Source organism: Balaenoptera musculus, chromosome 9 (genome assembly GCF_009873245.2).
Source record: "Balaenoptera musculus isolate JJ_BM4_2016_0621 chromosome 9, mBalMus1.pri.v3, whole genome shotgun sequence".
Lineage (NCBI taxonomy): Eukaryota > Metazoa > Chordata > Mammalia > Artiodactyla > Balaenopteridae > Balaenoptera > Balaenoptera musculus.
Window position 1 is genome coordinate 74,583,283 of NC_045793.1, and position 27,749 is coordinate 74,611,031.

At 35.3% G+C, this 27,749-nt stretch overlaps 1 protein-coding gene across 1 annotated transcript in view; it reads left to right on the forward strand.

Moving 5' to 3' along the window:
* ABCB5 (ATP binding cassette subfamily B member 5) overlaps positions 1-27,749 on the forward strand; it is a 106,626-nt gene that overhangs the window by 41,598 nt on the left and 37,279 nt on the right. The window contains 6 exon segments of the mRNA XM_036862953.1: positions 12,499-12,687; positions 16,590-16,730; positions 20,821-20,964; positions 21,920-22,024; positions 22,219-22,296; positions 26,527-26,610. Coding sequence (XP_036718848.1) covers positions 12,499-12,687; positions 16,590-16,730; positions 20,821-20,964; positions 21,920-22,024; positions 22,219-22,296; positions 26,527-26,610 — 741 coding nt within the window.

Sequence of the window (27,749 nt, forward strand, 5' to 3'; positions counted from 1 at the left end):
ATGCCTGGTCACTATTTGACAGCCAATAAATATTTGTTGAATAGTATCTGGATGAGTGTGATACAGAATAGTTCCAAGGCCTGAAGTGCTCTTTTCTGGACTTCTTAGTTTAGGCTTGCGGCAATCTAGTTTTGCTTAACTAATCTTGTTCAAGAGGAGGACTTAGGATCAGTGGATAAAGATCTATACTGCAGGCTATGGAGTTCCACTCTGCTACTTGTTTGGACCCAGCATGCCAATGCATCAGGCTTCCAGGTTATCCTACCATGAGGAGTCATGGCAGTGAACACCTGCAGGCCCCTGGGGAAGCAGAGGAAGCCCACACTGATTTTAGGATAAAGCCTGTGAAAGCTCTTTGAAATGTTAAAAGTAGTATGCACATCTAAGGAATAATTATTATTAAGGGAGATTCAGCCACACCACATTAATGGAGAACCTTTAAAAAGACCCTTTGCTAATTATGAAAGATGGGTTTCCATCACAGCTTTATTCTTTGAAGAGACTGAGCTGCTTTGTTGCAGCCCTCATAGGCTTTTCTTTATCATCACTTCTCTCTCTCATGTGATGCATTCTGTTTGTCTTCCTCTGAGACAAACATACATTATGTCTATACTACTTGGAGAATTAATAAGTAAATTGATATATTACATTAAGCTGTGGGCTACCTTATTATATTAAGCCCAAGAAGTGGTTATCCAAAGCTGAAGTTAGGTTAATTATTACACATACACACACACACACTCACACATGTTTTGGTGTGTCTTTGTCAGATATCTTACTTTCTCTTTACATATGGAATTGGGAATTTTTTAGATTTTTTATTTTTCTTTTCTTTTTTTTTTTTATTTTTACCATTTGTAACAATACTATAATAGTTGGGAACAGAAAGTGGATTGCTGCAAGGGGACTTCCTTGGCTGGAATTTAGCCAGGAGAACAAAGGTAACGCAGAGAATACCTCATCCCAAAAGCATCATGGGACATTTTACAAGCTTGCTTAATCAAGCTCACATTTATAAGGCTTGGTGTTAAATCATAGGCCACTAACTTCTTTTAGGATAGCGCTTCTCCCCCTTTGATAGATCACGGTCCCATTGAGAATCTGACTAAGAAAGGGAAAAATAAACCACTGTAACTCTTCTGAAAAATCTAAAAGTGCACTTGTACAGAAAGATTTATATATAATATTGAGGGGTTCATAGACCCCCTGAAGCCATTCATAAGTCATTATTTTAGGTGTAATAAAGGATCAAATGAACAACAATAACTAATCCTTACAAGAACCCAGTGCGATTCGTACATTTATTCTTCTATTTTACAGATGTGCAAACTGAAGCACAGGGAGATTGAGTAGTAGCTAGGAAGCAATGAAGTCAGAACCTGGACCCAGACAGTCAGCCCTCTAGCTCATTCATATAACCACCATGGTATATTGCCTCAAGATTATACACCTGCTAGGGTTTGAAGCTAAATTTGAAACCAGATCGCTCTTAAACTAGCCTCTTATAGACTTACTTATATGATCCAGCAATTCCACTTCTGGATATGTAACCAAAAAAATTGAAAGGAGGGACTCAAACAGATATGTGTCTACCAATGTTCACAGTAGCATCATTCACAATAGCTGAAAGGTAGAAACAACGCAAATGTCCATTGACAGATGAATGGGTGAACAAAACATGGTATGTACATACAATGGAATAGTACTCAGTCTTAAAACGGAAGGAAGTTCTGACGCATGCTACAACATGGATGACCCTAGAAGACATATGCTAACTGAAATAACACAGACACAAAAAGACAAATATTGTATGATTACACTTATATGAGATACCTAAAATAGTAAAATTCATAGACAGAAAGTAGAATAGAGGTTACCAGGGGCTAAGGGAAGGGAGACTCAGGAGTTATGGTTTAAAGGGTACAGAGTTTCAGTATAGGATGAAGAAAAAGTTCTGGAGATGGAGAGTGGTAATGGTTACACAACAATGTAAGTATACTTGAAACCACTAAAGTACACTTTAAAATGTTAAAATTGCTTTAAATTTTTATGTTATGTTATTTTACCACACAAAAGAAGAATGAACTAAGCCTGAGCATAAAAGGATAGTGACACAGAAGGAATTGACCTCTCAGATCCAGGAGGACCCTACCCTTAAAAATGGTTAGAATGACAGCACAGCAAATATAGCCAATATTTTATAATAACTTTATATGGGGTATAATCTATAAAAATATTGAATCACTATGTTGTACAACTGAAACTAATATAATATTGTAAGTCAGGTATATGTCAATAAAAAATAGTTTTAATGGTTAGAATGGTAAATTTCATGTTATCTATACTTTACCAGCATTTTTTAAAAAAACTATTTTCTATACAAAACCACACTGCCTTCTTAGAAAAGAAACTCAAACTGTACCCCAGATTGAAGCTGCTATGTAGGACTGTAATAGACTTGTTTTTGTCCCCTTAACCTGCTTATTTTGACCCTATTGTATATATAACTAGTAAATTTTTCTTCCACAAATGAATTTAAATCATTATTACTTAGCAGGACATTTCAAAGTCTTTAAAAAACATAGGAAAAAAACTAAAAAATATACAGCAAGGTATTTTCCCATGATATAGATACTTATCTTAGTGATTCCTGTGAATTTAAATCATTCCTAAGCTTTGTCCTCCCCCACAAATAAGGAAAATTCGTATATAAAATATTGATTTTCCTAACTCTTACCAAATAAGACATCTTTACTGTATTGTTTATTGGTCAGCACTCTGAGCTAGGTAAGACAGTATTGCCTCCTAGAAGAAAGATGAGCTAATTATTGTAGTGTTTTCTTATTCACTGTTTACTTCATTGTTTACTTTTTGTTGTAAATTTCTCCACAAATAGTAGCTTGTTAATAAAGTTAAGTGAAGGAAAATGGTATTAAATGACTATAAATAATTTTATTATCTTCAGTTGTTTGTTAAGTTATTTAGAAGTGAGAATGAAGAGATTCCAGGCTATAAAAGGAAAACATTGTACTATAGTGTACTATTCCAAGTTCCTAATTAGGTAGTACACATGGTTTCAACTCAGCAAAGAGTTTAGATTTTGAATGTGTTTTCTTTTCTGAAGGGTCTTAACCTAAGCATGCATAGATATTCACATGCAAGTTGAAAGGAAGAGATCGGTGAGGAAGTGAGTCCCTTATTAAATATAGCTTCTAAGTGCCTGAAATTTTTCTTTTTGTCACCACGTTTTACAAAAGAGAAAGCATTCTCGGACAGCCGTAGTGATGTGACAGTAATTCCATATTGTTCAGCTACGGTACCAATATTGACCCAGAAGAATGCCAAGCCAATTGGATTTCAACATCATAATGATGTAGGTAAGACACCAAAAATCCTGTATTTCCCATATAACTACCATAGAGACTTTCTTATAGCAGATGATCAGTTAAAATTTGGTAGCTAAAAGATGTGGAAATTTGTTAAAGAGTAGTGAGAGGTTTGTCAGACTGTATTTTTGAAGTATTGGGTACTAGGGTTTTCCAGGAGCCTCTTGAGGTATGAAAGAAGGTGGGGAGGTGAGGTAGATGAGCAGGTAGGGCTGCACCTCCCCCCACCCCCGCCATGGACAATTCATATAGAGGAGTTACTCATTAATCTGCATGGTTTATTTACATATATCAAGTTTCCACATGTGCTTTCATTTGATGAAAGGATTTTTCACCTTAAAAAAAAAGAGTTTGGGGCTTCCCTGGTGGTGCAGTGGTTGAGAATCTGCCTGCTAATGCAGGGGACACGGGTTCGAGCCCTGGTCTGGGAAGATCCCACATGCCGCGGAGCAACTGGGCCCGTGAGCCACAACTACTGAGCCTGCGCGTCTGGAGCCTGTGCTCCCAACAAGAGAGGCCACGATAGTGAGAGGCCCGCGCACCGTGATGAAGAGTGGCCCCCGCTTGCCGCAACTAGAGAAAGCCCTAGCACAGAAACGAAGACCCAACATAGCAATCAATCAATAAATAAATCTTTAAAAAAAAAAAAAAAAAGAGTTTGAAGACCATAGGACTGCATCATGGAGCAAATGTTATCAGTGGGCCCCAAGTTCACCTGAGGCAAACTTCCAGGAGGCAGTCAGTGGGAACTTGTGGTCCCATAGGTTTCCCACCTCATGCTTTCTGTGAGACACTAGAACTCTGTGTTTCCAGGCTTCTCCAGAGAGTATATTACCCCTGTTAACTGACTCAGCAGTCAAATGCAGGCCCTCTCAAATGCTCACAGCTTTGCATTGTTCTCCTTTCTTTTTTTTTTTTTTTAAACATTTTTTTTTAAATCAATTTTTTTTTTTAAATTACACTATACTGGTGTGCTTTATTTATTTATTTATGGCTGTGTTGGATCTTCGTTTCTGTGCGAGAGCTTTCTCTAGTTGTGGCAAGCGGGGGCCACTCTTCATCACGGTGCGCGGGCCTCTCACTATCGCGGCCTCTCTTGTTGCGGAGCACAGGCTCCAGACGCGCAGGCTCAGTAATTGTGGCTCATGGGCCCATTTGCTCCGTGGCATGTGGGATCTTCCCAGACCAGGGCTCGAACCCGTGTCCCCTGCATTGGCAGGCAGACTCTCAACCACTGTGCCACCAGGGAAGCCCGCATTGTTCTCCTTTCTTTTCCTGTTGCCCACCCTTATTCAAGGCCCATGGCCACCAATGGTGAGAAGCTAGCTGGTCTCCTCAGGCCCTTATCTCTGCCCTAGCAATTCTGGGAGGAATGTTTTAAAGCATCCTCTATTTCAAACTCCAAACTAATTACCTGATGATTTATGGTTGTGCATGAAATTGTGAAGTAATCTGAAAATGCCGGCAGTGTCAAGTAGAGATCTTCCTGTTGACCTTTCTTTGGTCGTGTAACTAATTGTTTGGCTTTTAGCTTTGTATAAACTGTGAAGGAGGAGAGGAGATCTAGGAAATCCTTTCAAATTGGTACTTTCTAGAAGAAATAATAGCAACAAAGACATATTGAAAATCTATCACACCTAGGCATCTGAGAAAAACAGTGGAATGGATTGCACTACCTTCCTTATCTTTACAGTAATTCTTGCTAAAAGACAAAGCATACGCTCTAATTTCTTTGATCAGTTTTCTAAGAGGCCTTGGCTCCCAAAATCTCTTCTCTGTTTTAAGTCTGAAATGATTAGTTTGGAATTTTTTTTTTCCCTATGGCTAGTATATCAGTTTTAGGTCACATATATGATGTAGTGAAGTTGTATTCTTGTAGTGTACTTTATAGTACCTTAAGTGTGTATGGTACTTGTAGGCTCATTTGATAGACCTTTGGAGCAGTTTTTCCCTTTTAAAGTATTAGGTATTTCTGTAATTTATTTCATATACTCAGACACTAATTCATGATATAACAAATTAAATTGTAACATAATATAGACTTTATTCAAATGTTTGTAGTTTAGACCAGGAGCCTGGCAGCATAAAGATGATACAAATGGGTAAGCTCAGGCTGTTCCCGTCTGGGGAACATCAATGCACACTAAGGCACAAATGTGGAAATGGTTATCACTTATTGTCAGTTTTCAGGTTTCAGACAACAGTATGAACTTTCGCAAAATAAGTAAACCTGCACCATGTGTAATGCCTAATAAGTGAAGAAATATGAGAATATATGTGTACAAAAATGCCTGTGAGCCCCTCTTTGAAGACGAGAAGGGCTAGAATAGTACAAACCTGCACCAGGAAACCTTGTGATTCTGATTCTGTCACAAGAGGCTGCACACCACTCTCAACCTTTTCTAGTTGCAATCTCCTAATTGTTTGATTTTACAGCATTCTCTCTCCCCACATTCTCCTTTGAGTGTGATGTGTTATATGTGCCCTTTTATATTTTTAAATTAAACTTCATATACATTAATTTGTTTTAAGAAATGTTTGATAGTACTGTGAAAACCATTGAGCTAATTGGCAACATAGCTTCATCAGTAAGGTTTGAGCTCTGTTTGCTTTTAGGAAATAATATTTGTAACCTCAAGGAAATGTAATTGAATCAATGGGAGAGATATGGGCCAGGAGCCTGGGTGTCTGGGTGTTCTCACTTTTGCAGTGATAGTTCTTCTAATGCATTCCCACTCAACAACAGTGTTCTTAACGTTCTCTTTTAAGGCACTGTAATTAAGTCCTAGGGTCTCCAAGACCAAAAATCGAATTCAAACTTCAAGTTTGAATGAGAGAAGGGGAATCAGTATAGGCTGAATGTCTTACCCCTAACAACTAGGCACATCAGACAAACCCAAACTGAGGGACCTTCTATCAAGTATGTGACAGGTATTCCTCAAAACTGTCAAGTACCTCAAAAATAAGAACTATCTGAAAAATTGTCCCAGCCAAGAGGAGCCTAAGGAAACATGATGACTAAATGCAATGTGATATTCTGGAGAGGATCCTGGAACAGAAAAAGGATAATAGATAAAAATTAAGGATATCTGAATAAAGTTTGGAGTTTAGTTAATAATTAGTTTTATATTGTTTTGTTAGCTGTGACAAAAGCACTATAGAAATCTCAGATGTTGACACTGGAGTGTACTATGTGCAGGGTACATGGATATTGTACTACCTTTGCAAATTTTCCATAAGTCTAAAATTATTCTAAAATAAAAATTTTATTTAAAAAAACTAAAATGAAAAAGCTAATTACATTTTTTACTAATTTTTCATACCATTCATAAGAATGCTTCTATATAAGCAAGGCTTAGAATTACCACATAAAAGTAAATAAGAGACTGAGGAAAACAAAAAGCAAAGAATAAAAACTCATTCCCCGAGTATTATCCACTCATCAGTTTGATAAAACGTCTATGTATTTGGCAATATGAAAAATAAAGGAAGCACTAAGCATTGCAGTACTTAGACCTCTCTTCTACAGCAGAGTATGTTACACATAAATATCATCTATAGAAACTCACATATGTCCATTATCAGACCTTGCTGAAGTTAAGAAAAAGAAATCTTCCTACCTACAATGCAGTTAGTTGCTCCTCAATCTGCTTTTTTATTATATTTACATAACATTCATTAAAATGTCTCAGTCTCATTGGGGATTCTTACAGAACTTCAAGAATGGCCAGCTGGGGTGCTGTATACCGATGTTTCTTTTGTTTGACTTTCTTTTTCTTAACAGTTTTTTTGAGGTTTAATTGACTTACAATAAACTGCACATACTAAAGTATACAATTGGAAAAGTTTGGGCATATATGTATACCTGTGAAGCCATCACCACAGTCAAGCTTGTCAACCAATCACTCCCAAAAATTTTTACATGCTTTTTGTAATCACTCCATCCCAACCTTCCCAACGCTTCTTCCCTGACTCTTAACAGCCACTGATTTGTTTACTGCCACTATAGACTAGTGTGTATTTTCTAGAGCTTTATGTAAATGGAATTGGACGGTATGTATCCTGTTCTGTCTGGCTTCTTTCACTAAGCATAATTGTTTTGAGACTCATGCATGTTGTGGAATGTATTAGTAGTTCCTTCCTTTTTTGTTGGTGAATGGTATTCCATGATATGGATATACCACAGTTTGAGCTATTGGTATTGATGCCCACTTGAGTTATTTGGTTTGCTTGCAGGTTTTAAATATTATAGGTAAGGCTGCTCTGAACATTCACGTGTAAGTCTTTCTGTGGACATGAGCTTTTATTTCTCTTGGATACATACCTAGGATTTGAATGGGTGAATCTTATGATAGGAGTATGTTTAACTTTTTAATTAAGTGCCAAACTATTTTCCTTTTACGTTCCTATAATATATGAGAATTCCAGCTACTCCACATACTTGTCAATACTTGATATATCCAGGAATTTTGATTTTAGAAATGTGTAGTGGTGTCTTATTTTTCTTTTAATCTGAGTTATCCCGATGACTAATGATGAGCATTTTTATGTGCTTATTGACCATCCATATCTCTTCTTTGTTAAAGTGTCTGTTCACATGTTATGCTCATACCATTTTTTGATTGGTCATTTGTTTTCTTGTCTTTGAGTTTTGAGAGTTCTTTATATATTCTTTACATTCTGGATATAAGGATTTTATCAGATAACTGATTGGAAAATATTTCTTCTCATCAGGGACTTGTCTTTCCATCCTCTTACGAGGATCTTCCAAAGAACAGAAGTCTTTGATTTTGAAGAAGTTCAATTTATCATTTTTTCTTTTATAAATCAAGCTTTTAGTGTTCTACTTGAGAAATCTTTGCCAAATACAAGATCACAAATATTTTCCCCTACATTTTCTTCTAGAAGTATTATAGTTTTAGTTTTACATTTAGGTTTATGATAAATTTTGAGTTAATTTCTGTTCATGGTGTTTTGTGTGGTTAGAAGTTTGTTTTGTTGTTGTTTTGTTTTATTTTGTTTGCACATTGCAGTTGTTCCAGCAATATTTGTTGAAAAGACTGTTTTTCTGCATGGAACTGCCTTTACACCTTTGTAGAAAATCAGTTTGTCCACATATGTATGGGTCTATCTTTGGACTCTCTGTTATACTGATGTCTCTATGGCTTATTTTCCTTCTTTATATTTAATTGATTTCTGCTTGGATCTTTATTATTTCCTTTCTTCTGCTTACTTTAAGTTTAACTTGCTCTTCCCTCTTTGTTTTCTTAGGTTGAATCTGAGGTCATTTACTTGAGAAGTGTTATTTGGTTTCCAAGCATTTTGGGATTTTCCAGAGATGTTTCTATATTGAATTCTAATTTAACGATTTTGTGGTCAGAGAACATACTTTGTATGACTTGAATTTTTAAAAATTTATTAAGACTTGCTTTATGACACAGAATATGGTCTATCTTGGTAAATATTCTATGTAGACTTGGAAATAATGTGCATTTGCTGTTGTTGGGTGAAGTGTTCTATGAATATCGATTATGTGAAGTCAGTTAATAGTGTTATTCAAGTCTTCCTTATCCTTATAGATTCTCTGTGTACTTGTTCTATAAATTATTGAGAGAGGGATATTGAATTCTCCAACTATTATTGTGGATTGGATTTGTCCTTGCAGTTGTATCTGTTTTGGTGTCATGTATTTTGGATCTCTGTTATGATGGGCATAAACATTCAGGACTGTCAGGTCCTCTTGATGAATTGATCCCTCTATCATTATGAAGTAAACTTCTCTACTCTGGTTATGTCCTTTGCTCCTTAGTCTTCTTTTTCTGATACTCATATAACCCACCCCAGCTTTCTTTTACTTAGAGTTATCATGGTATGTCTTTTTCCATCCTTTTAATGTAGACCTATTTGTGTCTTTACTTAAAAAATGTGTTTCTTGTAGGTGGCATACAGTTGGTTCTTGGCTTTGTATTCAGTCTGACAATCCTTGACTTAATTGGAGTATTTAGACCATTTACATTTAATGTGATTATTGATATGAATTAATTTAAATATATCATCTTTGCTATTTTTCTGCTCTTGTTCCTGTTTTCCTCATGTTCTCCCTTCACTTGGATTACCTGAGTACTTTTTATGATTCCTTTTCATCTCTTTTGTAAGTTTATTAGCTATAACTCTTTGTTATTTCAGTGATGGGTTTAGGGTTTATAGTATATACCTTTAACTTATCACCATCTACCTTCAAATGATATTACATCGCCTCTCATATAGTAAAAAAACTTACATTAGTATACTTCCATTCCTCCATTTCTGGCCTTCAAGCTATTATTATTATAATTATCTAATTATCTAATAGTAATATACATGTGTTATAAACTTATACATGTATTATAAACCCAATGCTACATTGTTTTCACTGTTGTTTTCTTTTTTTTTGCTTAAATCATCAATTATTTTTAAAGAGATTTAAATAATAAGGAATAAATTATATAATTTCCCATGTATTTACCATTTCCAGTGCTATTTATTTCTTTAATGTCCTTGTCTGCTAAATTTTACATCTGTGTTAGTTCGGGAGCAGTCTCGATTAATTGATTTTTCTCCTTGTTAATAGTTGTATTTTCTAGCTTTTTTGCATGCCTGGCCACTTTTTATTGGGTGTCAAAAATTGTGAATTTTACTTTGTAGGGTCTGGTTATTTTTATATTCTTAGAAATATTCTTGACTTTTGCTGAGAGATGCAACTGTTACTTAGAAACAAGTTGACATTTTTTTCTTTGCTTTTCATTTTTGTTAGGCTAGACCAGAGCTATTTTTAGTCTAAAGCAAATTATTCTCCACTATGGAGGCAGGACTCTTTTGAGTACTCTACCCAATGCCCCTGTGAATTATAAAGTTTCGCAGTCATGCTGGTTGGAACAGATATGATACCCTCTAATCCTTTCAGGTGCCTCCTTCTCTAGCCTTGAGTAGTTTCCACGTTCTTCTACAGTCAGTTCTCCATTGAATACTTGAGAGGGATCCTCTAAAGATTTCCCAAGTTCTCTTTGCATTTTTTTCCTCTCTAGCACTCTTCTCTGTGAACTCTTGCTGTCTTGGTCTTCCCAGACCCTTAACCCCACCTCCTTAACTCAGCAAGTCAACCAACTCCACTTGCATTCCTCCTCCACACACTGCACCCTGAAAACTCTTTCAAGGAAATAAGCTGGGGCAATTGTAGTTCTCACCTTCTGTGTTTCAAGGGATCACTGTGCTTCATTGCCTAATAAATATTCAGTGTTTTGAAAACCATTTTTCCAGTTGTTTTCTTGGTTTCAGGTGGGAGAATAAATCTTATCCTTGATACTCCATCTTGGTTCAAAGGAAAATTCTGTCTTTTATTTTATACAATTGACTCTTCATTTTTTGAGACACTGCCTTGGTATTCTCCTTTCCCAATATATTTATTTTTTATATTTTACAAAATTCAGAAATCACCCATTTTTAAAATCATACTGTATAAACTATTAGAGAGTAGAGTTTATAAATATTATTTAAATGAAGTATATATTATAGAGTTGAAAATAGCTCTCTGGTATGCATGCTCAGTATTGTAAGATCACTCTTAAGGATCAGTAATTCTCATCATTACCTGCATTTCAACACAAGGAGTTTGAATAGTTCTACTTTGTTCATGTGTAAAACTGTTTACAGAAGTTTACAAAAAGAGTAGGCCGAATGAAAAGCCTACACTTAGTGCTGGTGTAAGGTACAGGAAAAGAAAACTTGCAGGGTTTAAGAAGCAGTCAATGCAAAGGGCTTTAGTCACATTAACAGGAAGACATCTCACAGAGATGCAGCGGGGTTTGTGGACTTAAAGCATTCAAAGGACCTGAGTGTGCGTTTCAGCATTACCACCTGCCTGCTATGTGGACTGACATCCATCACATAACTTCCTGAGCCTCAGTTTCTCTATCTCTTAGAGGAAAATAAGCATACTTTCCAAATCAGCTCATGGGACAGTGTGAGCAAAACCAGAGAACTGTTAGTTATAGAACCTTTTAAACTCTAACATTCTTTAAAATGTAAGATATTTTCAAAAGTAATAATTATTTTTGCCATCAGTAGTTAATAATTAATCATATATATATATAAATTAAGTTGTCTTAAGGAGTAAAAAGAGAAAAAAAAGCAATAAAAACAGTTCAAACTATTATGTCTGTAGCTATTTACCACAGCATCAACATTTTTACCTTGATTATTTTGTAACCTCTTAAATCTCAAAAACATGATAAAATAGCTTGTATGGAAAAAATAGAATCTAAGGGTTTAGAAAGACCTTAAAAGTCCTGAAACCATATGTAAAACAGAGTGATGGATAATTTGTAAAGAACAAATTTCATTTATATACACCATTCCCCTGTTCAGAAACTTCCTGTAAATTCTGTTCCGTACAGAAGAAACACTCTTTAGAATTGCTTTACATTAACTAGCCCTAAATTCTATTCCTAGCCCCATGACCTTCCATTCTTCAAACAACTCTGCTACATGTAGACCTCAATATTCTTCACAAATCCATGCCCTTTTTTTAATTGAAGTATAGTTGATTTACAATGTTGTGTTAGTTTCTGGTGTACAGCAAAGTGATTCAGATATATGTATATGTGTGTATATATATATATATATATATATATATATATATATATACATATATTCTTTTTCAGATTCTTTTCCATTATAGTTTATTGCAAGATATTGAATATTGTTTCCTGTGCTATACAGTAGGATCTGGTTGTTTATCTATTTTATATATAATAGTTTGTATCTGCTAATCCCAAACTCCTAATTTATCCCTTCCCCCCACCCTTTCCCTTTTTGTAACCATAAGTTTGTTTTCTATATCTGTGAGTCTGTTTCTGTTTTGTAAATAAGTTCATTTGTATCAATTTTTAGATTCCACATGTAAGTGATATCATATGATATTTATCTTTGTCTGACTTATTTCACATAGTTTGATAATCTTTAGGTGCATCCATGTTGCTGCAAATAGCATTATTTCATTCTTTTTATGGCTGAGTAATATTCCATTGTATATGTGCACCTATCCATTCACCTGTTGAATGCATGCCCTTTTAAGCCCAACTGCCTGATTTGCTGTAGCCTCTATCATGATTACACCTCATCTTTTTCTCCCTGGCAAACTTCTATTGTTTCATTAAGACCCTACTCAAAATCATCTATAAAAGATGGGATGGTGGTGGAAAAAGGAACACATGCTGAACTAATGGCAAAACAAGGTCTATATTATTCACTTGCAATGTCACAGGTAATGTTTACATGACATAATGTTATGTTTGCAGGTGTTATTTTTTTTGACTTTTCAGAAATCACGCCATGCTAGAAAATAGAAGTCTTGAATTATAATCTTAGGTTTCACAAGGCAACCAAGGTTTATTTATAGTTCCTTAGTGAAGAAATTCAGTGAGTCTAATATCCTCAGCATTGTGCTAGATAATGATGAAAGTTAAAGAACTAATTGTTACATAGTACCTAATATTTGCCAGGCACACTACAAATAGGCTTCAAATCTTGTATGTGGCAGATCCAGAACAATCTAACTCTATATTCCATGATCTTTTTGTTAGAACACAAAGAAATATAACACACAATCCCTACTTAAAGACTTAAAACTTAGCTACAGAGGCAAAATGCAGAATCATGCATACAGATGTTATAAGTTGTAGAAATAAGAAGCAAGACTGATGGGGATATAGGGAACTAGATTACCCATGGAAGTATTCATGAAGAAATCTTGAAGGCAAGAAGGTAGGAGGGGGACTTCCCTGGTGGCGCAGTGGTTAAGAATCCGCCTGCCAATGCAGGGGACACGGGTTCAATCCCTGGTCCGGGAAGATCCCACATGCCATGGAGCAACTAAGCCCGTGCGCCACAACTACTGAGCCCGCATGCTGCAATTACTGAGGCCTGTGTGCCTAGAGCCCATGCTCCACAACAAGAGAAGCCACCACAATGAGAAGCCCGCGCACCGTTAACAAAGAGTAGCCCCCACTCGCCACAACTAGAGGAAGCCCGTGCGCAGCAATGAAGACCCAATGCAGCCAAAAATAGATAAATAAAAATTTTTTTTAAATAAAGGTAGGAGGTGGAAAAGGAGGAGAAATTTAGGTAAAGTGGAAGTAATAAGGAACTTGGTTTGTAACTAAACAGAAAGGAGACCAGCCTTCCATGAGTAATGAGTTTTGGGGGGAATAATGGAAAATTTGGATAATGAAGGTCAGATTATGAAAAGGCTGAGACTTCCTGTGTCGGAAGCACCTACCCCAGTGCTTGGCACACTCAAAATCTATCTGCTGAATGAAAGGATGCACACATATATCCATACCGTGTACACACCAAATTCTCACAGGTAGACCAGAAAGCTCATATTAGGCAATGAAGAGGAGGCACGATAATCCTGGAGGCACACTGACAAACTCCTGTTTTTGAGGATCCACATGTCTGCATGCATATGATCTATGCTACTGAATTTCACATGGTTCTTTCATTAGGGCACATTAACATAAGTGATAGTGATTATGCTCTAGGTCTCTTCTTCATTCTGCCTTCATCTCCTGGTCTGGAAGGCAGCCTTCTTTCCAAGGGGTCTTCTGCAGACAACTAATATCAGCCTTTTTTGGTTTATTTTACTTCTTCAACTTTCTGATTATATTTTTGATATCAACATTATTATTTCACAAATTAGGAAATTTAGAAAGTTATGAGTCTCCATCTCATCAAACTTAGAATTTCAAACCCCAGCTTTCTCCACAATTCTAGAATGAAGGATTTTTATACACATCCTCTAAAGCAATGATAATAAAAAAAAATTAAAAGTTTGAAAATGTAATCTTATACTGATTTTAAAACTGCTTGATTTTAAAACTGCTTGATTCCAATTTTATTTTATATTAGGCTATATTTTTCTTTAAAAATAAAATGTACATGTTATTTGCCAGTTGAATTTGCATGATTTTCATTCCATAGTAGACTTAACAATTTATGAAGTTATAAAGTTCAATATTTTCAAACTAATAATTGTAACAATAAAAGGAAATAACTGTAGTCAAATTAACCCTATGTTGAGATTTTAAAAAACTACTACACTCAGATCTTTCTTTGAAGGAACACTTCTTTATTTTTCATTATAACTAAACTAAAACTCCATTTTTAGGTGTTAGGTGAAAGAGTTCCACAACATAAGGAAAACAAAAATGGAATGTTTGTGGTATAAGTGTATGAAAATTTAAAATACCTTATTCAAAATGGATTAGTACTCTCTGATTACCTAAAATAATGTTCATTCTGATATAATAATACAATTTTAAATATTAATACTCAATGAACAGCTCTAATATTCTGGGAAATGTATAGTAAACATAACATACATGGTATCTACATAAACAGTAACATTTCTGAAACTCTGGATGCATTTATTTGCCACTATTGCCTATAGTGTCAAAATGAATCAATTTATGACAATTCATGATTTTCATAAGTATTACAAAGTTAATGCTGCTAAGAAAATCAATCCCAAAAAGCAGCATAGGAAAATGGTTACAATCACAAGCTCTGGAGACACAGCAAGTTGAAATCCTTACTCTGCCACTTAATAGTTTTTGGACTGTGGGTAAGTTGTTTAAATTCTCTGTGCCTCAGTTTTCTAAACTCTAAAGTGAGGAAAATAATAATAACATATTAATTAATTATATTGAGTATTAAATGAGTTCAATTATGTAAAGTACCTAGAATTATTGTTAGCATAATAAATTTTATTATATTACCATTCTTAGCATTAGCGTTTGTTATCCAGTCAAACTTTTAAGGAAAGTTCAAACCATGGTTATTGCTGTAGTCAGGTACAGATTTAATGCTGTAGTTATTTATCTAGGATGTACATAATTATTTACAGACATAGTGAGTCTGTGAGCTTCCTTTAGTGAGTTTTCGCACAAAAATGAAATAAAAACAGGTAGAGATACATACATACCAAAACTTCTTGTCGTTGTTATTTTGCCTAGCAGCCTTCTCAGGAAAAGGAATTGTCTTTGATCTGTTAAAGCACCTCTTTAGAAAATTTTATTATGAGAAGTAAAAATTTTATTTTAAACTTGCCACAAAGTAAATAGCTCCTGAAAAAATGCCAAATAAAAAATTTCTTTCTTAGTAGAGAAATTTACTGAAAAAAAGAAAGTGATAGCATAAAGGAATGTCTGATTAAAGATATTAGGAGAGCTGGTTAAAGTTCATGGTAGTTTGAAATGCCTGATTAACAGTTGTTAATCTTGTTAAAGAATCACGGTGTCCCTGGGAAGCCTTCCGTATACATCTCCCTTGCACCTAAAATTATCTAAGTCTTTCCATCTCTACTCCCCACCACGGTCAGGGCCACCATCACCCTAACTGGCCTCTTCATTTCTGTCTTCACCCCTCCTCCCATCTCTTCACGAGGAAGTCACAAATTTACTCGCACCACATTCAGATAAGCAGAGAATATGTAACTCCTTTATTCCACTGAAACTGGTCTTATTTCTTGGAGTAGCAAGAAAAACAAAAACTAGACTTAGAGCAATCTGGTTTAGAACTTTATCCTATTCTATGATTTAAGCAGCTTTAAGGTTAACTTGATGGCTTTGGAATTTCTCATTCTTTTGGAGCTGGCCCCACCAATTTTGCTTTTTGGTCAGATTGGAATGGGCAGCAGTGGCAAGCCTGGAAAATGTTATTGTCTCCTGAGATCTATCTCAGGCCCAGGACCAGCCTCACATTTAACTGCCTTGCTATATGTTATCAACCTGTAAGCTCCAGAGAAGGCTGGGAAGAAGGGATCAGAGAGAGGGTATATTTGAGTCATCTCCCTCACAAACTTCTTTTACTAAGATCCATCCTTGCTAGTGGAATAATTGTTTTGAATTAAGACGTTGTTTTCTCTAGTTAATTGTACAGGTCTTTGGGGGAAAAGGCACAATAAAAACTATTGTTACTCACTAACATTTTAGTATGAGTTGGGCTTACTGTCTCTGTATCGAGTCTGAAAACTTTAGCAAGAACTGCTCAGGAATACACCACTTTCAATAACAGAAGCAGTACAATTTTAGAGGGATGCTTAATAAAGTTGCTTTGAATTTTTAAGGCATTCTTCTAGTGGTAACATGTATATTCTCCATTTAGGATATTAAAAAAGCTGATGAACAGATGAACTCAATGGCATATTCTACTGAAAAAGATATCAGCTCAATTCCTCTGTGCTCTATGAATAGCATCAAGTCAGACTTTACTGACAAGTCTGAGGAATCCATCCAAAATAAAGAGGTAATGGTTCAACTATCCACAAGTTACCACCATGTTCTCCAATGAATTTTGATACAATCCTTATAACATTTAGAACTTATTTACAATAAAATGTTATTATAGCACTAAGTTTACCAAACCAAATTCTTTCCCTAACTTCACTCTAACATCACTGTGACACTGTAAGAAAGAAGCCCTCAAATAAGACTGCATTTATGTCAGAGGAAATTGTTGGGGCAAGAAATCTCATGAAAATCCGTTCCTATGTGGCAAACCATGGGTAAAAACATTGGCTCAGGAGGTGTGGTACAGATCACAAACAGTGATGCTCAAGATCAATTTGAGTCATGCTTATCTCCACTCACTGGATGCAGATAAGCACTAGCATGTACGGGACCCAGTCTTCCAATCCCAGGGTACGACCCTAATAGCTTTGTTCAGTTGGGCAAGGAGCACTTGTTTCCATGCTTGCTTCCCCGCTCCTAACCACTGGACCGCCAGGGAATTCCTTGAAAAACTTTTTAAGAAATGAAAACATAGGCCATAAACTGGAAGAAAATATTTGTAAGTCACATATGTGATAAAGGACTGTGTCCAGAATATAGAAAGAACTCCCAAAGCACAGTAATAAAAATACCAATAACCCAATTGAAAAATGGGCAGAAGATTTTAATAGACATTTTGCCAAAGAAGATGTGCATATGGGAAATGAGCACACAAAAAGATGCCTAAAATCATTAGGCATTAGAGAAATGCAAATTAAGTCATAACCGAGATGTCATGATACACCTATTAGAATGGTTAAATCTAAAAAGACTGTACCAAGTATTGGTGATGATAAGGAGCATCTAGAACTCCACATTTTGTTGGTGGGAATAAAAAATTAGTAATCCCACTTGAGAAAATCATTTAGCAGTTTCTTAAAAAGTTAAACATACACCTACTATGATCCAGCCACTCCTTTTCTAGGTTTTTACCCAAGAGAAATGAAAGCATATGTCCACACAAAGTCTTGTATGTGGGTATTTATAGCAGCTTTATTTGTAATAGCCCAAAACTTGGAATGACCCAAGCTTATGTCAACAGATAAATTGTGGTATATCCATACAATGGAATACTGCTCAGCAATGAAAATGAATGAAATATGAATTCATGCAACAGAATGAATAAATCTCAAAGTAATTATGTTGAGCAAAAGAATCCAGATGAAAAGAGCACATACTATGTGATTCCATTTATTAAAAGAAAACTCTAGAAATTGCAAAACAATCTATAGTGACAGAAAACACATCAGTGGTTTTAGTGGAAGAGCACTGGCAGCTGAGAGGTATGGAAGAAACGGAATATAAAAGCAGGAGAAAACTTACAGGGGTAATGGATGTGTTCACTATGTTGACTGTGGTGAAGGTTTCATGGGTGTGTAGTTATGTCTAAACTTTTCAAATTGTACATTTTAAATATGTGCAGCTTATTGCATGAAAATTATAATGCAATAAAGCTCTAAAACATATCAGATTAAATTTTAAAATCTTTAAGAGATTTGTTTAGCTTTTTTAAACCTTTTCATATCTCTTTACAAAATGCCTCTAATTTCATATATTTTTATATCAAATTCTGTTAAAACATGCTATAACCTGTAACACAGTTAGGTAGCACAGAGTCCTTCATGATTTTACTAAAAATTTTCATTTTGTTTTTACATTATTTCATTTTATTCTTTTCTATCTTATAACTTTATTTAAGTAATACCCATTTTTTCCCATCTGTTTTATATTTTTAGAGGCAAAAGGGTAGATTATTCTGTAGGAGCAAGACAGCCCTCCTACATTTACTGGCTCTGTAATTTACTGGTGTTGTTCCTAGGACATGCTAAGCCTTAGTTTCCTTACAAAATGACGTAATTTTATAAAGAATTTAACAAAAAAGAAAATCTGTATTTAGTGCTCCACAAAGAGTTGGAATGGAACTTTTAAAATTTCTGTATATTCTGTTGGACAGTGACCTAACTGAAAAGTAAGGCTCTTTATGATGATAATCTTCAGAAAACTTCAGAAAGAAAGATAATTGGTAATCAAATTATTAAGTAACCCCAGGTTTAGCCATCCTGAAAATAGACTTTAAAGGCTTTAGAATTTTAAATGTTCTTTTATTCAAACAATGGAGTTTCTATTATAGTTGCCAGACTAAAATTAAAGCAAGAATTATAAACTATTTTATAGTCTTTCCTGACGTCTTTCTCTGGTTATTAGGTTCGTAAACACCATTACTTCAAGAGTGAATACCGTGAGGAAGTTTTAACATGTGAAATGCCTCGTAGTTTGCTGTCTACTTTCCTATTCAAAATAATTACTCACTACAAAATTATTCATGAGATTTTTTAAGTTTCTGAAATAAATCCCCTACATATTCCAGACAAAAGTAAGGGGAATTCACCATTGTGTTATTTATCCTCTGATTATTGTGACCACTACCTCCCCATAGCACCCTCCATGGATCCCAGGAAAGACTGGCAGATACCAGAGCTACTTGCAGTGTTCTTTCTCTGTATAAGATCTGGGATTTTGCATAACATTATCCTTCTTTTCATAATAACATCAGCAACAGCTAACATTTATTGGGTACTTACTGTTTGCAAATACTGAGTTAAGCTTAATTCTAAAAACAATGCTCGGGTTTCCCTGGTGGCTCAGTGGTTAAGAATCCACCTGCCAATGCAGGGGACAGGGGTTCAAACCCTGGTCCGGGAAGATCCCACATGCTGTGGAGCAACTAAGCCCGTGTGCCACAACTACTTAGCCTGCGCTCTAGAGCCCACGAGCCACAATTACTGAAGCCCATGCACCTAGAGCCATTGCTCTGCAACGAGAGAAGCCACCGCAATGAGAAGCCTGCGCACCACAACGAAGAGTAGGCCCTGCTCACCGCAACTAGGGAAAGCCCACGCGCAGCAACGAAGACCCAACGCAGCCAAAAATAAATAAATAAATTTAATAAAATAAAATAAAAAAATAAAAACAATCCTCTACTCAGCCGTAAAAAGGAATGAAATAATGCCATTTGCAGCAACATGGATGGACCTAGAGATTATTTTACTAAGTGAAGTAAATCAGACAGAGAAAGACAAATATCATATATCAGTTATATGTAGAATCTAAAAGAATGATACAAATGAACTTATTTACAAAATAGAAACAGACTCACAAACTTAGAAAACAAACTTACAGTTACCAAAGGGGAAAGGTGGGCGGTGAGGGATAAATTAGGAGTTTGGGATCATATACTCATATACTCACTGCTATACATAAAATAGATAATCAACAAGGACCTACTGTATAGCACAGGGAACTCTACTCAGTATTCTGTAATAACCTGTATGGGAAAAGAATCTGAAAAAGAATGGGTATATGCATAACTGAATCACTTTGCTGTACACCTGAAACTAACACAACATTGTAGATCAACTATCCTCCAATATAAAATAAAAAATTTTTTTAAAATCCTGTAAGATAGGAACTGATACCTTCCTCAAAAAGATAAGGAAACTGAGGCTTGGTGATTGTAAGTAATATGTTCAGATATTGCAGCACTTAACTTATAAATGGGAACCCCAAAACAAGCTTTTAACCAAGATATTAGAAAAATGTTTCCATAAATAAGTCACAAAACTAGAAAACTTTCAAGCTTAAAATGCTAGGAAAACTTTTATCTTTTGTCTCTGCTTAGTTCCTATCTAGATTTTGTCCTATGCTAGAGCATGATATTCAATCCAGTTTAACAGGAGTAAAGGAAAATATGCCTGTCATTTCTTCTGTGAGTCTTAGCTCTCAGAACATGTGGGTTAATTTGTACTTTTTTAATGATAGTGACTGACTGAAATGCCAAAAGGTGATAAGTTGCACAAATAGTCACTTTTGTGTAAAATTTATTTTATGTTTTGAGATCTTTATCAGTAATATGGGCAGTAAAATTTTTCTAAGAAAAATTCTACTTTCTACTCTGTTACCTATTATATTTGATATTTTACATTATAGATTTATTCAAGATTGGCTAACTTCTCTAGGTTCCATTATGCTCTCAAACTGGGGTTATAACCAAGGTATTTTATTTATAGACAAGTCTTCCTGAAGTTTCTCTATTAAAAATTTTTAAATTAAACAAGTCTGAATGGCCTTCTGTGGTTCTGGGGACATTGGCTTCTGTTCTAAATGGAACTGTTCATCCAGTATTTTCCATCATCTTTGCAAAAATTGTAACTGTAAGTAAAATTTATTTGCTAATATTTTTAAAAATTTTAAACAAAGTGTAACCTGAGAGGACAGACCTGGTATACTTTGACCCAGCAAGGGGAAAATTGGGACGTGTAGTAGGTCACCCCTAGTGTGGAATCCATGATAGAAAGGTTAACTAATGTTCTCAGGGGATAAGCCAGCCTCTATTGTGAAGTGTTTGGCTGGACCTTGTTGACTGGGCAATCAGTAAAGAAATTGCTTTGTTTTCTAATTCTGACTCCAGTGCTGTATCAGCATTCCAAAGCACTGAAGTAATAAAAGAGACAAATGCGACCACTCTTTCTTTCAACTGGTCTGAACAATGGCCATTTTTTATTACCAGCCAGCTCAGAGAGAGGAAATAATGAGAGTTTGGGATTGTGCTGGGGAAACCAGGAGAGCTGATGAATTCACGGATCTTATTAGAGCCACCTTAAGTCTTCAGTCTCTTGGACTGTTGCTACGCTGTGTCAACATAGATGCCAGTATATGTATAACTACTAATTTTAGGAACAATTTCTAGAGAAATTTATAAAGGTCTCATATTGCAGGTAGTACTCTGAATAGAGGAATATTAAGAAACCTGAGTTATGAGAAGTTATTAGAAATAATAACTCAATCAGAAAACTAATTTCAATAGTTTCTTCGAAAATATGTGGTGATATTAATAGCAGATAGAGGACTCATTTGTCTGATCCTATATTTACATAGCTTAAGTGAGAGAATTAAGAGTGAATTTTTTTTTATTGAAGTAGTGAATTTTTTTTTTATTTATGAACGTAAAGGATAGAATAATGGTACATTTTTTCCCCAGAAATGTGTGGAAATTATTATGCTGAAATTCATTTTTAAAATCCTGATGAATAGACATTTTAGTTTTTTCTTTCTTTTATAATATATTCTCCTCCAATCACCTGATTAAAAAAATCTATTCCTTTTCAGATGTTTGAAAATGATGATAAAACCACATTAAAGCATGATGCAGAAATTTATTCCATGATATTTGTAATGTTGGGTATTATTTGCTTTGTCAGTTATTTCATTCAGGTAAACTTTTAATGAATTAAACAAATATGTACATGATTACTGTTTTATGTCATCCTATTTGAGTTAAAAATAGTAACTAAATATAATAACTAAATAAAATGCAAATAAGTAAATATAGTAACTAAATGTTCCAAAGAAATAGATAAGACAGTGAAGAATAAATGTAGATTTTTGTTTGTTTGTCTCTTTTCCAGGGATTATTTTATGGCAGAGCAGGGGAAATTTTAACCATGAGATTAAGACACTTGGCATTTAAAGCCATGTTATATCAGGTCAGTGTTTAGTTGGGGTTTTTTCTTATTTTATTTTAAATGTGTTTTAAAATATTCTAGCTTTTAGTTTTTCTTCACATCAATTTCTTGACATAACCTTTCCTTTGATCATTTAAAAGCATCCTTTTTGTGTACCAAGCAGCAACTGTATTAGAATTACTGTAATGTATTTTCTAACAGAAGCAAGTCCAAAATTGTTATGTTCAAAAATGCAGTTTATACAAAACAAGATTTAGAGTCCACTCCCTGTTCCTTGCATTTATCTTGACAAATCTCTTTTAATGTATAATGTAGTTGTTCTAGAATCAGAATGGAGGCTAAATTAAAACTGAAAAGGGGTGTTAAGAACTACAGTATCTTGGGGAACATGTTTAAAAAGGAGTTAATTTCTATAGTTCTCATCCATATGCACAGTTTAAGTTTTTTCATTGCTGACTTCTTAAGGCAGCCATTCTCTGAATTCAGATAACATCAGTCTAGCTGGCAGGTCGGCTTGCCACAGATGATCATTCACACCTGTGAAATAACTAAAACTAGGTGTATCAAATAGTAATCTTGAAAAGTGAGTCTTGGGGGCAAATGGCAGGAATGTCTCAGACTGGCACCTCTAAAATTCTTTCAGAAGGCCAAGGTATATTGGGTTACCCTGAAAGCCAGTAATCATTCGAAGCCCTTTGCCACAATTTCTGTCACCAGAGCTCACCGTGTAGGAGCAAATAGCTTCCTGCCAGGGTCATTTCTTTTCAAAAGTAGAGTTACTGTCACTCCAGCCGAGTCGTCAAAACCAGTTTTTACATCTTGTGACTTTTAGCAGTAGTGCTCAAAGGACTGCTGAGTAACAAAACTCCTCCGCCTTTGTGTGCTCTTAGAGGACAGCAAGATACAAAATGAAGCGAGTGGGAGGTTTCCCATAGCAACTTAATGCTCTGAAGCAGTTGGTGCCTAATGTCTTCTCTCAAAAAGGTCCTGTCAGAGACAACTGCAGACACCCCTTAATCCAGAAAAACAAAAATCTACTTAAAGGGTCATAAAATGATTTAATGACTGCACATCTTGTCTCGCTCACATTAAGCTTGTACTTTTGGGTTTTTTTTTTTTTTATGAACAATTTATGTCTTTACCTCAAATCTTTGATGAAATTAGGTGGGGTTTTTAATTAACTAATACTATGTTTCACACTTGTTGACAATTTTTGCTCATTTTTGTTTTTCTTTGTGTATTTATGTTTTTACACATTCAAGGACATTTATTTTCAATTTTCAGGAACTTTTGAAAATGTTCCCTGAATGTCTGAATGTTTTAAATAAAAGAGTATAAACTTTAACTTTTCCAATCATTACTTTGAACTTTCTTTCTAGAGGAATACAGGATGCTTTTGGTGGAGGAGTCCCAAGGCCACAGGCCAGTTAAACCGGTGGATATTGTTAATCCACTATCCTGATGGCTGATACTGGACCTTCCTCTTTTGCCTAGCATTAGCCATGTGAACAGGAGGACAGTAACATTCTTGGATAAAGTAGCTTCTGCCCATAAGAATACAGCAATCTGTAAGCCATAAACTCTTCTTCTTCAAAACACATAAAAAGACAAACAGACAGAAACTCTGTGCTATTTAGCAGATGTTATTAAATTCTCCCATAAATTCACCTGAGCCCCTTTCAGCTTACCATTTGTTTTCCCTCTTCATTCTTTAGCACTCGTTTTGCTTATCTGCTTTCTTAAATTGAAAGAAAAGAGTAATGTATTTGGCTTTTTCTCAATAAATGTCTTAACGAATTTCACTTTTGTCTGTAGTAAGGGAAGTTCCTAATGTACAGTTTTGCCCTAACTCCTATTACCGGTTTTTTTTCCCTAAGATAAGCTATTTTAAGTCTTAGAAATCATGCTGAGACTTGCAGTGCTTTTTATAACCATTTTGAAACCTCAGTTGAAGTAGAGGTATTTATGGAATCAGGTGTGGTCTTTTTGTAGGTATAAAATCTCTATTTTATTTGATGACTTGAGATCCTTCCAGTTGAAAAGAATGTTCTAATTGTTGCTGACTTCAGTGGTTATAAATAATCCATTGCTTATTGCGTTTAAAGCTAAATTTATATTTCTTAAGGATAAATATTGACCTATAGATCTATCAGGTTTTTTAAAAGATATGAAGTTTATTTTTGCCTATTTCTCTCTAAATTGGATTGGCTAGGGCTTCTGTGGAGGGTCACTAAATCATAAGATGATGGCATTAGTGGAGATCACTAAGGAATCTCAAAAAGCTACTTCCAAAAGGATTTGAGGTAACAAATCCTGAAGCAGGAAAAACATGTCATGAAACTCACCTGTAACGTTTCAGTTAGATGGGAGGCAGAACAGGATAGTTAATTAAAAACTCTGGCATCTGGTTGCCTAGGTTTAAATCCTGGCCTCAGTTCTTTCCAGCTATGTGGCCTTGGGCAAGTTACTTAATCTCTCAGTACCTCTGTTTCCTCGTATATAAAATATGGATAGTCTTAGTATCTATCTCATAGAGTTGTGATGATTAAATGAGAAAAGACATACCACGCACTTATGATAGTGCTACTGTAATTTTTTATTTCTAATAGAATTATTGGCAGGAAAAAAAATGGATTTACTAGTATCAGAAAACCTGCTAGCCTAGCTTATAATCATTTTACCACCTGGAAGAGAAGAAGCAAGCTAATTTTTACTCAATACCAGCTGTGTTCGACAAACTCTGCTAAGTGTTTTAGCATATAATGCCTACGCTGGAAAACAATCCCTAGAGTGCATAATTGCTGACTTGTTGAAAAGCAGTTTTGGATATCTTGCTGATTGAACATCAGAGAAAGACTAAGACTAGTCAAATATGTATCCTTTGCCTTGTGTATTATAGCAATGACTATACTATAGAATCAGGAATGTAATAGTAAATGATAAATTCTTTTTCTATATTTTCACTTTATATTGTATCTAAAAATTCTTTGTGTATTCCATGTCATGTTGAAATATAGAAAGAATTATGCTATGTAAAAAATATATATATATATTTTAGTATACGATAAAAAACAGGTAATGTCTTCTAGATCAAGAGTGCTGTAGTTACTATCATTGCTGATGTGTGTTCACGATGTTAGGCTCTTGACTCGGGTTGTATTCTCAAAGTGGCTACTGTGTAGTGCATATCATGATCTCTATAAGATGCCCTTTGGGTGTCTAGGACCCTAAACTCTTTGGGACACCTTCCCAATCCAGGGGTTTAAAGAGTAGTGATGTCATGCCGGGGTTGTAATTCCCCCTGGCCGCTGCCACATTCCTCTACAGGGGCTTTCTTCTCACACAACAGCATGATTAATGCACAGCCTTCTATCTCTCTTGCTTTTGTTTTCTTAGTTGGCAAAAATGTGTAACCTGGGCATCAGGGCCCTGGCTGGGTTGTAGTAAGCCAACAGTTCTTTTGCTCTTCACTCACTAAAACTTAGTCATTTTTTAGAGACAGTCTGCATGTAGTTTAATCCACAAGAGATATAAATGGTTTGAGTGCATGGGAGGAAACAGTCAATAACTAATAAAAGGAAATCAGCATTCCTCAAGTTGAGAGGTGCTGAGAAGTGCTATCTCTATTTGCTGTTGAAAATGAAATTGGTTATAACATTAGGCTTTTATTGCTTGTATTTTTGACCTGTCTCCTTCAAATTGCATGCTTTTTGGCTGCAGGGTTTTTACAGCAGCCTTTCTGCCTCTTTAGCTTCCCACAAGGCCCAGTACTTATAAGGTCTAAGGGAAGTGTCAGGGAAAATCTCACCTATCTGGGTCCTGAAGAGAAGGAGACAGACTTTTTTTTAATTTTTTATCATTTATATGTTTAGACAGAAAGGTTTGGAAATATTTCTAAATTGTGTTGTGCATTACCTTACTTTTTAAGTAAAATCTGCTCTCCACAAATTACTTGTGGAGTAAAATTACAAATTATTTTGTGGTTCGAAATGACCATTTTAAACATTGATTATTATACAATATTGCAGCATCATAATGAGTCCAAGCTGTTGGGCTTAAGTTCTTCAGTTTGTATCTAAATATAGATCTTTGTGAAGTAAGAAACAAAAGTTATTTGATCCATAGTTCTTACAAGAATTAAGGGCCTGTGAATAAGGAGGCAGGCAAATGGCTTCTAAGTTAATATAGCAAAATCGCAAGTCAGAAAAGAATCTTTTTGATGACCATATGTTAATTCCCTTTTTTCTCTAGGGTATCTCCTGGTTTGATGATAAGGAAAACAGCACAGGAGCCTTGACAACAATATTAGCCATAGATATAGCACAAATTCAAGGAGTATGTATATTGCTTTTATTTTTAATTTATTTATTTTTGGCTGCGTTGGGTCTTCGTTGCTGTGTGCGGGCTTTCTCTAGTTGTGGCGAGCGGGGGCTACTCTTCGTTGGGGTGCGTGGGCTTCTAATTTCGGTGCCTTCTCTTATTGCGGAGCATGGGCTTTAGGCTCGCGGGCTTCAGTAGCTGTGGGGCGCGGGCTCCAGAGCGCAGGCTCAGTAGTCGTGGCTCAGGGGCTTAGTTGCTCCACAGCATGTGGGATCTTCCGGGATCAGGGTTCGAACCCATGTCCCCTGAATTGGCCAGCAGATTCTTAACCACTGTGCCACCAGGGAAGTCCCTGCTTTTATTTTTAAATGGTATATGTATATGGTATGCATGCATGCGTGTACACACATGTGTCTATGCATATATGTGAGCTATGCTGAGATGACCCACATCATTAAGGAGACCAGGTAAGTCTCAGGGCTAACAGGGAGCTCTCAGTGAAAGATATAAAGAAACCTTTCAGTTCTGGACATTTTTAACCAAAAATAAAGGAGATTTAGGACATGTAATAGGAAAACCAGAGGACGAAAGAAGATACCAAGAATGAGTTAGAGAAAAGAGCTCAGAATTAAATAGTAAGATAAGAAAAAGTAACAACATGAAAACACACACACGTAACTTAGAAGTTTTAATAAAAGAATGAAGTTTAGTTTTTCCTTCCCCCCAGAAAATAAAACCTTATTTAGCATAATATGTAACATGTTAAATTCATATGTATCTGGAAATGGTTCTGTGCTAGTTGTTATACAGATCAAGTTAAACAGATATGTGTGATCATGACTGGTCACAATATGTATAAATAAAATTCATGTTTATGAACCATATTCAAAATCAATGACAGAATGACCAGCATAATGTACGTCAAAGTGACGCTTAAATATTTATGGGGAGTAGAGTAGTGTGGAAGAGATGAAGAGTAATTTATTAGTTTTCTTCCAATTATTTTAATAAAATTAACCTTTATATTACAAGCAGGATTTCAACTATAATTGAGAAAAGGAATGCAAAACAAGATTTCCCACTTTTAATTTAAGTGAGATAAAGTTTTTGATCTCTGTTAAAATAAGAACTCTAGGAGAATTATAGACTTTCCT